The following is a 14,264-nucleotide window of genomic DNA, read 5'->3' on the forward strand; positions in this document are numbered from 1 at the left end:
AACCAGCATGAAGGCAACTATGAAGGTCAAATGAGATTGTATTTGGGAGCCTTGCAAACTATAGAATGGTATGCATGTGTTAGCTATTTTTATTGTTATTTTATTTTTAGCCCAAGTCTAACAGAACCCATAATTATGCTGAATTATCCAGTTTGAGTATCCAATTTATGGATTATCCAGGCCTCCTGTTTTCCTTCCCCTTTTTAGTTCTTGTATGCTTTTTAGTCCTTTGAAAATGCCTTAGGAATAATGAAATAGAAAATAGAGAGAATATGCAGTTAGGAATTTTCACTTTTTAAATTTTATTTTGGATATTAACAGATACTAAATGGGGAGAAAGTAGAAAATAGCCCAGTTAACGAAGAGCTTGCTGTATATACTAAAGTGGCCTGTCACATTTTAAAGGAGCTAAGCCCTTCCAAGGAAATTACCTGTCATCTGGTTTCAAAACAGTCCTGGCAGACTCCCGGTAGATGCTGACACTTTTAATTTTTCCTGAGTGCTGTTAAAATTGTAGGACTTTTGGAACCATATTCCCATATCACCTTGATGAGCCAAGTGATTGAATAGAACATGTGATAAGGATCTTTCCTCGATGATAAAGCACCATGGAAAATCCTCAGTCAGCAACTTGTAAAGTGATTGCAGATCAAGTCTCTGAGTTTTCCTTGTCCAAGCATCTGTAAGACGTTCCCTTGGAATAGGAAGGTCTCTTCATATTTGCAAATAAAATATCGTGTCCATCTTCCCAGTTCTCCCGTAGATAGTACATTACCTCTTCATTCACTGAAAACAATTGCTGCTTATTCTATATTTAGAAAGAATTGCTAATGGTGTTTCTCCTTTTCTGGGGATAGGGCAGTAAGAATCCAAATGGGGACGGGATTCATCTAGTAGGGTACGTCATGGAAGCAAAGTAACTTAGCCATGGCTGAGTCCCTGGGGGATAACTTTTATTGATAATTGGTTACTTAAGAATTGAAGTTCTTAGGCTTCAGTAAGCCTTGCTTTCATGGTTTTCCAAATTCCTAACCTAGCTAGTGGAAGATGGCTAGTTTGGAGAAGGATCTATGAAATAATAGGGTGCTGTGTTCCAATTTGGTATGACTCAGTCAACTGGTGGCCATCTACTGTCAGTACTCTCTGAGGAAATCTGTTAATTTCAGTCATATATCAGGATTTTAACTAAAACTCAGCATCTAATGAACAAGAGTGAACTAATTTGGTATGCCAGCATCTCTCTACTGTGCACTCTCCTTAATGATTGCCTGAATATGATCAGGTTGATGCCAGCAGAACTATTATTCTGACAAATGCTAATCAGAGATAGGATTCTGATTGATTTTAAATTCAAATTCACTGTGCACTATTAACTTTTCTAACATTGTATGCTTTTTTGATGGCCTCATTTGCATGATTTTTAAAATATGCATTTCTGGCTAAGAATTTATTATCTGAGTGTTCTTTCATTTAATACAAGTTTTTTGAGGAGTTCTTTTTTTCAAGGGCATGAAAAGATTATCAATTGATTTGCAGCAGAAATATGCTGTGGTTGAATTCCATATGACCTAACTAATAATTATCTGTCATCAGGGTAATAAAGCATAAAAGTTAGGACCACTGGAGTCAATATGCCTGGGTTCAAATTCTACCATCTCCACACCACATGGAGTGTATGTAAGTGGAGTGTACATATGGAGTGGAGAAGTTATTACTCCATAGCTTTATTCTCATCCTTTGATGGAGATAACAATAGCGTTTATCTGGTAGGGTTTTGGAGAAGGTTTCATTAGAACGGCTCTTGTACCGGCCAGCTTTTGCTAAGTTATATGGCCGTAAAAATGGATCTAAAATATGAATAGCTTACACTTACAGAGGTTTGTTTCTCATTCATATTTATGTTCATCATGGATTTTTAAATCCTGTCCACAAAAGTAAATTATAGTTTGGGATTCTGCTAAACTGTAGCTATTACCCTCTGCTAGGGCAGAAAAGATTAATATTTATGTGTTTGTCACATGGTCCTCTTAAGAATAAATTAAAGTGATGAATGCTTCTTTTAATCTTTCCAGGGAAGGTGGTCTATGGCGAACCCATAGCGGCCAGTCTTGGCACAGATGGCACACACTACTGGAATAAAGAATGGCACCATGCCGCCCACCATGTCATGGGTCCACCTTTGCGACCAGACCCCTCAACACCCGACTTCCTCATGAATCTACTGGCTAAGTAATCATTTTGCAGATGACTGGGAAGTGTATTGCCAAAAGAAGGTTTGGGTGGAGGGGAGCTCGTCCTCCCATCTGGACCTTCCATTAACCTCCCAGTATTCTCTTCTACTTGACCTGACAGGCCCTGGGTACCCTCACCTGCAGAACAAAAAACATCGACTTAGTTATGCTATGATATGTTGCTAAAGCCTTTCCTAGACTCACAGAAATCAGATCACTTTCACTGAAACTTTACTCTTTTCTGACTTTTTTCATCTCTTGTTGCCTAAACCCAGGGCTCTTCATTACGCTTTACTTTTTATCAGAATATTGTTGAATTTTTTTCTATGCTGATATAATCTGGGAACTAGGTTGTTGTGTAGGTGACCCTGTTACTTTCTGGGAAGGTATGATCATTTTTCTTGAAAATTCTACTATTCTTGGGCCAGATGCAGTGGCTCATGCCTGTAATCCCAGCACTTTGGGAGGCTGAAGTGGGCAGATCACATGAGGCCAGGAGTTTGAGATCAGCCTGGTGAACATGGCAAATCCCCATCTCTACTAAAAATACAAAAATTGGCCAGGCATGGTGGCTCATGACTGTAATCCCAGTTACTTGGGAGGCTGAGGCATGAGAATCACTTGAACCCAGGAGGCAGAGGTTGCAGTGAGCAGAGATAGCGCCATTGCACTCCAACCTGGGTGACACAGCAAGACTCTGTCTCAAAAAAAAGAAAAAAAGAAAAAGAAAAGAAAAAAGAAAATTCTACCATTCATGGACATCCCGACACTCCCCATTCACAGATACTCAGTCTCAAGCTAAGAGTTTTTCATGACAGACCTTACAAGAGTTTACTTACCTGTTCTTTACAGCTTCCTTCCTCCTTCATGATTCAACATCCGCAAGATTACTCACGAGTCAAAGCAGGATTCCTGTCCCTGGTAATATCAGCATCCTCAGCCAATCTCACCCTCTGTTCATTCCAGTGGGCCGTGTGGCTCAGGACTGCCCCGGAGGACCTGCCCTCCATTCATGAGGATCACCATGGTGATGTCTTTGTGGAGTATTCTGCTCACAAGAGGTTTTCTCTTACATATTTGCTGGTGATTCTGAAGTTATCTTCATCAAGTACATATAACTATTCATTTCTAGATGAGAAACAGAGTCTCGGACAAGCTCATATCACAGAGCTAGTAAGTGACGGAGCTGAGCTTAGAAGCCAGGTTTCCTAACCTGTCTTGCACCACGCTTCCTATCAGTGTGTCGTCTGAAGGTGCTTCCTAGAATAGAGACAGGAGACGGATGAAATATGTTCTTGAAAAAACTGTTCATTCTCCATTGCATTTTTCTGACTTCAATTGAGAAGGGAGCCAGGAGATTAGTAAAGGTTATGGCAGTTTCCTCCTAACGTGTTCTGTATACTCACCCCATCACTCTTGTGTTTTTTTCTTTTACAGTGATGATCTAACCACAACAGGGACTGATAACTGCACTTTTAACACCTGCCAGAAAGCTCTTGGGAAGGATGATTTTACCAAGATCCCCAATGGGGTGAATGGTGTTGAAGATCGGATGTCAGTAATATGGGAAAAAGGCGTGGTAGGTTCAAACGTTCCAGCCTTGCTTTGCCTAGTTCTTCAGCCAGGATCCTGCCCATTTGAGGACCAGAGTGGCACAAATTTTCATAAACAAACTTTTTGATTGTTTTTACTAGGGAGGATACGAGGAATGCAGTACTATCACCTCTGCCACCATTCCATCCCTCAGTATAGCATCAGCAAAGAAATAATCTCTGCATAGTTTATTTTAGTTTAGAGGATGCATCGCACCATTTTGCAGAGACATTAGGAGATGAATTAAGATTGCATACAAAGAGGGTTATTCTTGAATTCTCTGAAAAGGCATAGCCCTTCTGCTTGATTTCTCATGCTCTTGAATTCCAATGCCTCATGTGTCATTGGCACAAATACTTGAAATGATAAAAAATACACAAAGGGGTTGGGTGCGGTGGCTCACACTTTTAATCCCAGCACTTTGGTAGGCCAAGGCGGGTGGATCACTTGAGGTCAGGAGTTCAAGACCAACCTGCTAACACGGTGAAACCCTGTCTCTACTAAAAATACGAAAGTTAGCCGGGCATGGTGGCACGAGCCTGTAATCGCAGCTACTCAGGAGGCTGAGACAGGAGAATCGCTTGAATTCGTGAGGCAGAGGTTGCGGTGAGTCAAGATGGCACCATTGCACTTGAACCTGGGGCAACAGAGTGAGACTCCATCACACACACACACACGAAAATACACGAAAGGTATTCATTATGCTTATACCTCCTTGTCATGAAATCTTTGTCGATGTCAGTTGTTTTTTGTTTTTTGTTTTTTTTTTTTTGACGGAGTCTCACTCTGTTGCCAGGCTGGAGTGCAGTGGTGTATTCTCAGCTCACTGTAACCTCTGACTCCCAGGTTCAAGTGATTCTCCTGCCTCAGCCTCCCAAGTAGCTGGGATTACAGATGTGCGCCACCATGACCAGCAAATTTTTGTATTTTTAATAGAGAGGGGGTTTCACCATGTTGGCCAGGCTGGTTTCAAATTCCTGACCTCAAGTGATCCACCCGCCTCGGCCTCCCAAAGTGTTGGGATTGACAGGCGTGAGCCACCATGCCCAGCCTGATGTCACTTCTTAAAGGACCCTTGGATATCATATTTTTAAATTGCTGTATGAAGTCACAAAAGTAATAATTTAAAGTCTGGAAACAAAATGTAAATGCTCATGACTAGAAAATTTCTCCCTAAGGATGGAGAAGAATCACATAACTAAATGTCTGTGTGTTAACTTGTCCAGCCAGTTGACATGTGGAGCTGTGAAGACCAGCAGAGGGGACTTGCCTGGTTAGATTTCTGGTCCCCAGTGTCATGCCCTTCTCACCCATCTCCTAGGATGCCTCCCTTGAATGACACATTAATTACATCTCACACTTCAGAATCCTCTTCAATTGCCTTTACCCTACACATACCACCTACTTCTAACTCTAATGAATTATTCACCAAGTCTTGTCAATTTTATTTCCAAAGTGTCTCCTTATTTCTTTCTTCATTGCTGCCATTCTAGTTGGAGGCTCATATTTTGTTTGGACCTTTGCAGTAATCTCACAGCTGGTCCCCATCTCTAGGGTCTCACTTGCTACAATGTATTCTTTACTCCAGTACAAGAACTCTTGTTCTGTACTGAGAACAGCTGACAATGCTTTTATTATTGTTTTTACAGTATTATAGAGGGAGGATAGGTTTCGAATGGGAGCTCTCATTCAAAAATAAAGTTCTGTTTGTGCTATTGTTCTCTTAAAAACCCTTTACTTGTCTCCATTACTTAGTGGATGATAGTTGAATCATTAACTTACAATTAGATCTTCAAAGCATCTCTATAGCCCCATCTTCTGCTGATTATTTTCCTTACCCCCTCTTCCTCCACCCCAACTCTAACCATCCCCGACGACTTCTCTTCACTCAGATTTTCTTGATAACAGTTCAACCTTCCACTTGAACTTCTGTTATTACAATGAATATCTTTATTATAGCAGGTTTTCATCATCCATATAGTTCCCTGGTATATAAATGGCTTTACAGTGACTGAATAGTTCTTCATAATATATAGAAAACCATGTCATTTTATGAAACATTAGTGTGGTTTACTTATGGAAATATTACTTTCAGGGCATGGTTCTTAGTGATTTTTAAGGCAAGCACTCTTTGGTAATTAAATAAACCTTAAGTACCCTCTTACCATGTAAATAGGAATAAACTCCTAACACTTTTAAATTTTATTTTAGAGGAGCCACATCCCTCTGAATTCTGTCCATATTAAAATCTCTTGCAATAGACTATCCATAATTGTTGGTTCGTGCAAAACTTCAATTGCATAAAATTGAACCTCTTGAGTTGATTTTTTTATCTTTTCAAAAGGATTGCATCTGGGTGTGGTGGCTTATGCCTGTAATCCTAACACTTTGGGGAGGCTAAGGCAGGTGGGTTGCCTCGGCCTCCTGAAGTGTTAGGATTACAGTTCCAGATCAGCCTGGGCAACATGGTGAAACCCCATCTCTACAAAAAATTAGCCAGGCATGGTGAGGCATACCATACCATGTAGTCCCAGCTATTAGGTTGGTGCAAAAGTAATCACAGTTTTGCCATCACTTTTAATGGCAAAAACTGCAATTACTTTTGCACCAACCTAATGCTTGGGAGGCAGAAGGGGGAGGATCACCTAAGCCAAGGGAGGTTAAAGCTGCAGTGAGCCATGATCACGCCACTGCATTCCAGCCTGGGCAACAGAGTGAGACCATGTCTCAAAACAAAAAATGAAAAAAAAAGGATTGTCACCTGATTCAGAAGTGTTGGCCCCTATCCTCACTCTATAATATTCTTTAAAAAATAATAAAAGCATTGCCAACTGATTTAAAAATGTTGTCAGCCAGGTGCAGTGGCTCACGCCTGTAATCCCAACACTTTGGGAGGCCAAGGAGGGTGGATCACCTGTGGTCAGGAGTTGGAGACCAGCCTGGCCAACATGGCGAAACCCATCTCTACTAAATACAAAAATTTAGCCATGTGTGGTGGCGCATGCCTGTAATCCCAGCTACTTGGGAGGCTGAGGCAGGAGAATCACTTGAACCTGGGAGATGGAGGTTGCAGTGAGCCAAGATCGCACCATTGCACTCCAGCCTGGGCAATGACAGTGAAATTCCGTCTCCCAAAAAAAAAAAAAAAAAAAAATTATCACCTATTCTCACTCTATATTATTCTATCTAATGTCTACATGATTATCTCATAAATCTTAGGTCTGTAATAAATAAGCCAGATCATAAATGTGGTATTGTCAAACTTTAAATGAGAATCGAAAATACCATTACCAAAATCTAGCTGTCACTTATACCAATTTTTGTGATTCTAGGATGAATGGGAAGAATTAGTGTGGATGCTAATTAATGGGGTTTTTGAAAAGTCATCTTCAGGCTTCCATATGTTACCCCATCATCTCCATCATTAGCATTATGACTGTTTAATACTTATCAGCATCCTCAGATGCTCCACGATATAAGAAATTAGGTGTAGTTCTGTTTGTTTAAGAGATGCATGTCTTGTCATTTTTATTGATAGGATACTTTTTAGTATTTGATCATTAGAATGATTCTTTGAATTGCTTTACAGCACAGTGGTAAAATGGATGAAAACAGATTTGTGGCAGTTACCAGCACAAATGCAGCCAAAATCTTTAACCTCTATCCAAGAAAAGGAAGAATAGCTGTAGGATCAGATGCTGACATTGTTATTTGGGACCCAAAAGCCACAAGGTAAGTCTAAGTTCTTGTATTCCTTGGCTTCATCGTGGAGAAAATGCACTAACTTGCAAAGAAATAATGCTTTGGCATTAATCAGCCATTTCTCCTTAGATGACTTCTTTAGCTGTGCTCAGGTACTTTGAGCCTGTACACAAGATAAAGGTTTTGATGTGCAAATATTCCTTTGTTTTTCTTGGCATAGAGGATGCAGAAATTGTGTTGCATTCTCTGACAATGGATCTGTATATAAAACCAATATGAATTTACCATTTCAGTGCCTGGCAAATGCCCGAGTTCACATGGAAGAAAGGTACAGAGTGACGAAGGAAATAAAAGGCTTAATTTGAAAAGGGTTGAATTGAAAACTCAAAATAATTACAGCCTTTTTAAAGCTTTCAGATAGAAAAATTCCAGCACAAAGGATGTCACTTTCAGTTAGCCAAATTTTCCAGTTGAGTTCATCTTCAGCCTGTCATTCCTAGTAGATTCCAGCTTTTTGTTTCCAATTTCCATAATTCTATGTTAATATTGCAGGTCTGGCAAATTCCACCAACTCAGGAAAGCAGTCAATAGAGGCTGGAGCTCTGTTATTGTCTCCTTATAGGACGTTAGCACAGGCAACACCTGCAGCCTAATTTGTGTTTTTCATGTACTTTGCAGCTGTAGTGGAGAAAATCCCATTAAATGCTTTAATAATCTGTATGTATGTGCGCTCGCATGGACTTCTGCCTCCTTGTACAGGCATTTATTCAAAGTCTATTAGGGTTTTTATTGTAGTAAGAAAAAAAAGTCTACAGTTTCTTGGGCTAATATTGTCACAAAGGCCCAGCTTCAATTGAAGTGCTCCTGGGTTACCTTTGGGAAAACAATGATCATTTGAAGCACTAAGGTACCATCACTGTAAGCCTGAAAACAAGCCGCAGATATTCCTACAGAAAATCCTCGTTTTTTTTCACTTGACACTCTCTGGGCACCCACTTTTCTCACTCAGGGACCAGTTCACATGGCTGGCAGGCCGTAGTCATAGCAAGCAAGCAGCCTTCAGTTAAACACTTCAGCATATCACCTCATCGCTGGTTAAGATCCATGCAATGCCCTAAAGGGTGGTATACACATCTTATTTACATAAATATCTTAAGATAACAGCAAGACACGGTTCAAGGTCTTTCTTAGGTTAATAAGGAACTATTGCCCATTTAAGGACTAAATATCTGGTTGCATACAAAATAGTTACATGCAAAATGAAGACAAGCAAAACCAAATGTAGGCAGCTTCTCTACAAGGCTAGAAAAATTGTGCTTGGAAAGGCAATGGAAAAAAAAATTGCTTGGATTTTGATTGCTCTGTGGCTGAAATGAGCATGCTGTGTTTAGAGAACTCTTGATATTTAAAGTATCACTCTACAGAGGGCTGCTGTCCACCCAGCAGGGGCCTGCCCAGGGCCATCTTGGCTGTAATTCAAACCATTTAGGCTGCTTCAAGGGCTGGGCTCAGGCAGACCTTTTGAAATAACTTGTGGGTTAAGGAGATCGTGAGCTTTAATCTGAAAACCTAGAAATTTTCAAAAGGGAGAAAACTATTCTGTGAAAGAAATATTTGTGGAAAATGATGCTTTTGAAGCATAACATCAGGGAACATCATACTAATGTTAATCATCAGTAATAATCTGTATGTCACAGCTCTCAGTGGGTTTTTTAAATGTTTTGGTGTCTTAAATGTGATTTTACCAGGAGAGACAGCTACTGATGACCTTATGACAATGAGAAAACTGGAGCTGTGCAACAGCGTAAGTGACAGGTTTGCTATGAGAACCCTGACCTAGTGACTTCGACTTCATAAACTTGGGTGATTTTTCATGAGATTCAGTACCATGTTGTCTGCTGATAGCAAAGCAGAGCACTTTATAATGTTCTTGATTTTTCATATTCCATTTTGTCTTCCAATCAGGTGGGCCAATAACTAAAAGCATTTTTGGATTTGATTTCATTCTCTGTCATTCTTTATCAAAGGTGAGGGAAAAAATGAAAACACTTTATTGTGTGGTGAGACTCTCCAGTCTAATTCTTAATAATATGGAGAATCTCAGGAGGCCATTCGATGCGCTTCTTCTTTTGAATCCTCCACCTGAGTATCTCCAACAGGGCCCAGCCTGGCGAGCCCTCATCTGCCGTTTTAATTTCTAGGGATGACACCAGCTCAGGGGTAGAGCACTGTCTTCACTAGACAACTGGACAAAGAGAGATGACCTGAACCCAAGGTTGTGAATAGTTCACTTTATTTACCACATATTGCTGCCTGGAGGATATTTATAGGCTGCGATTATGTCTCTTTGAGTCATGTTTTTAGACTATATAAATTTAGACTGCTTTCTCACAAGTTTTGCTACTGATTTCTATAACATTGTCTTACCCTTCTTTTCCTATTCAGTTGTTTCAGAATAGCACATAATGATCCAGATGTGTAGATTTTTTTTTAAAGGTCTATATATATTACCTGCTTAATTTCCCTCATTTCTAGTCTAAGAATAACTAACTTAAGGTCAAACTAAAAAGCTCCTATGTTTTTACATTTCTTTCCATCGCTTTCTCTTGTAAGTTCTTTCACGTTTTTTGTATGATTTCCATCCTTCACTTTATGAAGGACATTATTTATCGCATTAATGATCAAATTTATTTATCACAATAATGATAACAAAATTAAATATTAACGTTTTTGTAGATGTGTCTTTTGGGAGAAAGATACATATTCTGCATTATCTTACTAGCATGAAGCTTCTTTATCTGTGTGTGCTGATTGTGTACACCTCGGTGCCAGACATAAGGAAAACCAGCATAGCCCCAGAGCCTAATGTGTAGGTTCTGATCCCAGGCCCATCAAAGGCCATTTAAAGTCTCTGAAAATCCACTCTCTCATGTGTAAAATGGGATCATTGAGAATTGTTATGCCTACCTCATAAAGTTTTGGTTAGAATCACATGAGATACATGTGAAAATGCTTTGTCAACTAAGAACGTGTTACACAAAGACAAGATATGTATTATTATGGTTATTTTCTATTTCTCTAGTTTGACTAGTTTCATTCTTTGCAGGACATTTTCATTTTTAGGTGTTCTCAGCTATTTTGCCTGTGGTGATCGGAAGGCAGATGAACCATGGGGTTCTATTTCTCTGACTCCAGATCCTTTTAAAAAGCTGGTGACCTTTTTGTTTTTCTTTTCTTGTTTTATTGTTTTTTTGAAAAGCGGAAAAATCTCAGGGTATATTGAATTGATTGAGCCTCCTTTGGATTTCTTTGACATATTTGACTTATTCTATATCTTGCTTCTTTAATCCTTTAATTTAACATTTTCCTCTAAACCATCATCAGAATAGTTTTGCACTATCATCATTCATTTTTTTCAATTGCAGCATGTGGGAAAAAGGAGAGAAGGGGGCTGTTGAAGAGGAGGCTTCATAGAATAATGAATCTGGAAGAATTCAAGGAGAAAACACGTTTGTTGTCGTTCACATTAAGGGAGAGAGATTGTTTCAGAAACTGTATGCTGAGCCCTTATCTGGGTCGATCATAGCACCAGCTTTCTCTATTCTTGGCCTGGTTGTTATGAGAAACTTGCTCATCTGGGCTGGCTGTTCCCGACCAAAATTTATGCTGATGACCTCAACTAGGACCTTTCTGAAGTGCAATAATATTTTTAGACTTTTCTAACTGTCCATGAATCATCCATAGCTTTCCGCTGTCCTTAGACACTACCCCTACCATCGTCACCGTCTGCCTCTTCTCACCTTGCAGCCTGAGTTCTACTGAATCCTGCAAACCCACTTACAATCCTGTACCACAATCTGTCTTCCTTTTCTTTCTCATTAATATTCTTGAGGTCTAGTTCCATTTTTTAAAATAAATGTTTTATTTTAGAATATTTTAGATTTACAGAAAAGTTGCAAAGATAGTACAAGACAGTTCCTATGTACCCCATACTGGTTGCCACTATTATTATCTTACATTAGTATGGTACACTTGTCACAATTAATGAACCAAAACTGATATGTTATTATTAACTAGAATCCATACTTTATCATATTTCCTTAGTTTTTGCCTTTTTCCCCTTCCGGGATCCAATATTGCATTTAGTGGTCATGTGTCCTTAGGCTCCCCTGACTTGTGACAATTTCTCTGACTTTGTTTTTGATGACCTTGACAGTTTTGAGGAATATCAATCAGGTATTTTGTAGAATGGCCTCTGTTGTAATTTTCCTGATGTTTTTCTCATTATAAGCCTCTGGTTGTGGGTTTGGGGGAGGAAGATCACAGAAGTAAAGAACCATTGTCATCACATCGTATCAAAAGACATACTGTGAACACGACTTACCACTACTGGTGTTTACCTGGATGAACTGGCTGAGGTGGTATTTTCCAGGTTTCTCCACCATACAGCTGTTTCCCCCACCCCTTTCCATGTTGTATTTTCTGGAAGGAAGTTACCATGTACAGTCCATACTTAAGGAGTGAGGAGTTATGCTCTCGATTTTTGTTTTAATTGATCCTATATGACGTAGGCCTAGCTTGGTTCAGCATAGAGAAGAAGCACAATAAATGTTGAACAGGTGAATGAGAAGGATGCAGTCTTCCACACTGCATGGAAGATTGGCAGGACTAAGAAATAGCATAAATGAAAACTAGAAAGATTTTATTCAGCACCGGCTATGGTGAGAGGAAAAGTAAGAATAGCATCTTCCCATTTCATGCTTTTTACTTACTGCATGTGATCAATACATGACTGTGTTGAAAGAATGAATAGATAAAGACGAATTTAAGTAGAAAAGATTTATTACCAAGGAGAGGAGGAAGAACTGTCTCACTGGTCTTATTTTCTTTAAGTGCCCCTTCATATTTTAGGTTGGGAGCAATGAGTTTGTTAAGCAGAGCTCTTAGAAGAAATGAAGTCAAAAGAGTTACCTTTGTGTGCTCCTTCATTCACAAATTCCCTCTGCACAGGAGCACCTCGGCAAGCTGCAGGCTGAGGGTCAAGCTTATACAACAGCCACGCCCTGCTTTTAAGAAGCTGACAGTCTAGGAGAGGAGAGGAGATGTAAAGTCAAATATTCTCAGCCTAAGAAGGGATGGGTTAAGAATATCACACGAGAGGCAGAAACAAGATGCCTTAGAAGTTCAAAGAAGAAAGATCCTTGTGGAGTTAGAGCAGTCATCGACATGAAATCGTACGAGAAAGGTGAGTAGATAACGTGGCTCTGTGACTCAAGACTAAACATGGAGGTGAGATAAACCAAGGCATAGATAGGGGGTTCCAGGAGGAAGCAGTTAAGACTGGGGATTGCACCACAGAGAGAACAGGTTCAGGCTGTAGAAGGAAATGAGAAGGTGAAGAGGTTGTGGCTGTCTCCACTTTCAATTGTGTTTATCACAGACAGAGGCAATTTTAAATAGAGTTCACCTTGTAGAGAAGTGTTATTTAATCAAATGAATAAATGAATATATCTATAGGGTTTTTTTTTTCTTCTTGTAATAAAGGCCTCCCTTTTAAATTTTACCTGCCTGATTTTAACATTAAATGCAGGCTGGTAATGTGCAGGCTTTTTGTCTCACCACAGCATTAGATATTGGCCCAAATTTTCCTACAAAATTTCCTCAAACGGTTTTAGCAAAAATAACTGCCCAGCCGACTCGTTAGTATCTAACAGGAAAGCAACATGCATTGTACCCTAGATGCTGAAGGGGGCGCCCACAGCCCACACTGAGCTCGGCTGGCTCCAACCAGGCCATTCGAGCTGCTGGTTATGCAAGAACAAGCCAGCCCCTGGAGAACGAATGCATTTGCTAATGATTTTTGGCTTCATGGTACACAGATGTTTTCGTTTTTAAAATTCTTGTTACTTATTAATGGCATGTAGACGTAAGTGTGCTTGCCACACAATCTGTAGCCTTAAAAATGGACCACGTTAGAGTTACCAGGGGAGACCAGTGGAAAGAAAAGCAGGGCAGCCATGCTTATTTTTTCCTTTTAAATCTGTAAAAAGCGAGATGATTCCAAGGTGAGGAATTTGACATATGGTGATGGATGGCAGGAGAGAATTGGGAGTGGGCGTAGTAGGGAAGGTTTGGACATCCTGATGAAAGATTACCTAAGACGTCACTAGCCTGTAAAAAGTTCCTGCAAAAATCAACTGCAATAGCTCTTCTGTGTCATTGCACAATAAAGAACAAACTGCATTTAGTGTAAAGGGAGCATTCACCTTTTTCGGAAATAAAAGAGCCTGCTGTATTCAGCTTGACGGCTCATTGAGCTGGTGTCTGTTGCTTATGATGGAAGTATGTGTCCTACTGCTTCACTACTTGGGTCAAAGCTTCAAATTTAAGGACGTTTTCAGTTTCTGAATGTTTGACACATTTCTGTAGAAGATCTTGATACCTGGAGTCAGGGGAAGAAATCAGGAACATGCTTTCATGTGATGTTAAAACAGAATCTTGTGGTGTCATGTGGTCAAGACGGAGATCAGGCAAATTGGCCAACTTGTTAAAAATCTTATTAGAGAGAGTGGCATGTCAGTTACTTGCAAGCCCATAGCTGCAGCAGTAACTCATGTTCTGGCAATTTAAAACTATCCTCGGAGCTTCAGTTCTTTGGTATTCATTAAATAGCACTTAGTTACTATGGTAACTGTCCCTTTTCAGTATTTATGAGCTACAGGGTATCTCACAGAATCT

The 14,264-nt window shown here is 39.8% G+C and overlaps 1 protein-coding gene across 13 annotated transcripts in view; it reads left to right on the top strand.

The window, feature by feature from the left end:
- Window positions 1–14,264, top strand: part of LOC105476005 (dihydropyrimidinase) — a 94,858-nt gene that overhangs the window by 35,806 nt on the left and 44,788 nt on the right. For 7 of the 13 annotated variants that reach the window (XR_983776.3, XM_011731570.2, XM_011731572.3 and 4 more), the window contains 3 exons: window positions 2,073–2,229; window positions 3,669–3,810; window positions 7,414–7,556. Coding sequence is in view for 8 of the 13 variants with exons in the window: in XM_011731570.2 (XP_011729872.2) it covers window positions 2,073–2,229; window positions 3,669–3,810; window positions 7,414–7,556 (442 nt within the window). In the remaining 5 variants the exon portion in view is untranslated. The other 6 variants (XR_983777.3, XR_983778.3, XR_983779.3 and 3 more) reach the window with 4 other exon arrangements.

This window comes from Macaca nemestrina, chromosome 8 (assembly GCF_043159975.1).
Source record: "Macaca nemestrina isolate mMacNem1 chromosome 8, mMacNem.hap1, whole genome shotgun sequence".
Classification (NCBI taxonomy): domain Eukaryota; kingdom Metazoa; phylum Chordata; class Mammalia; order Primates; family Cercopithecidae; genus Macaca; species Macaca nemestrina.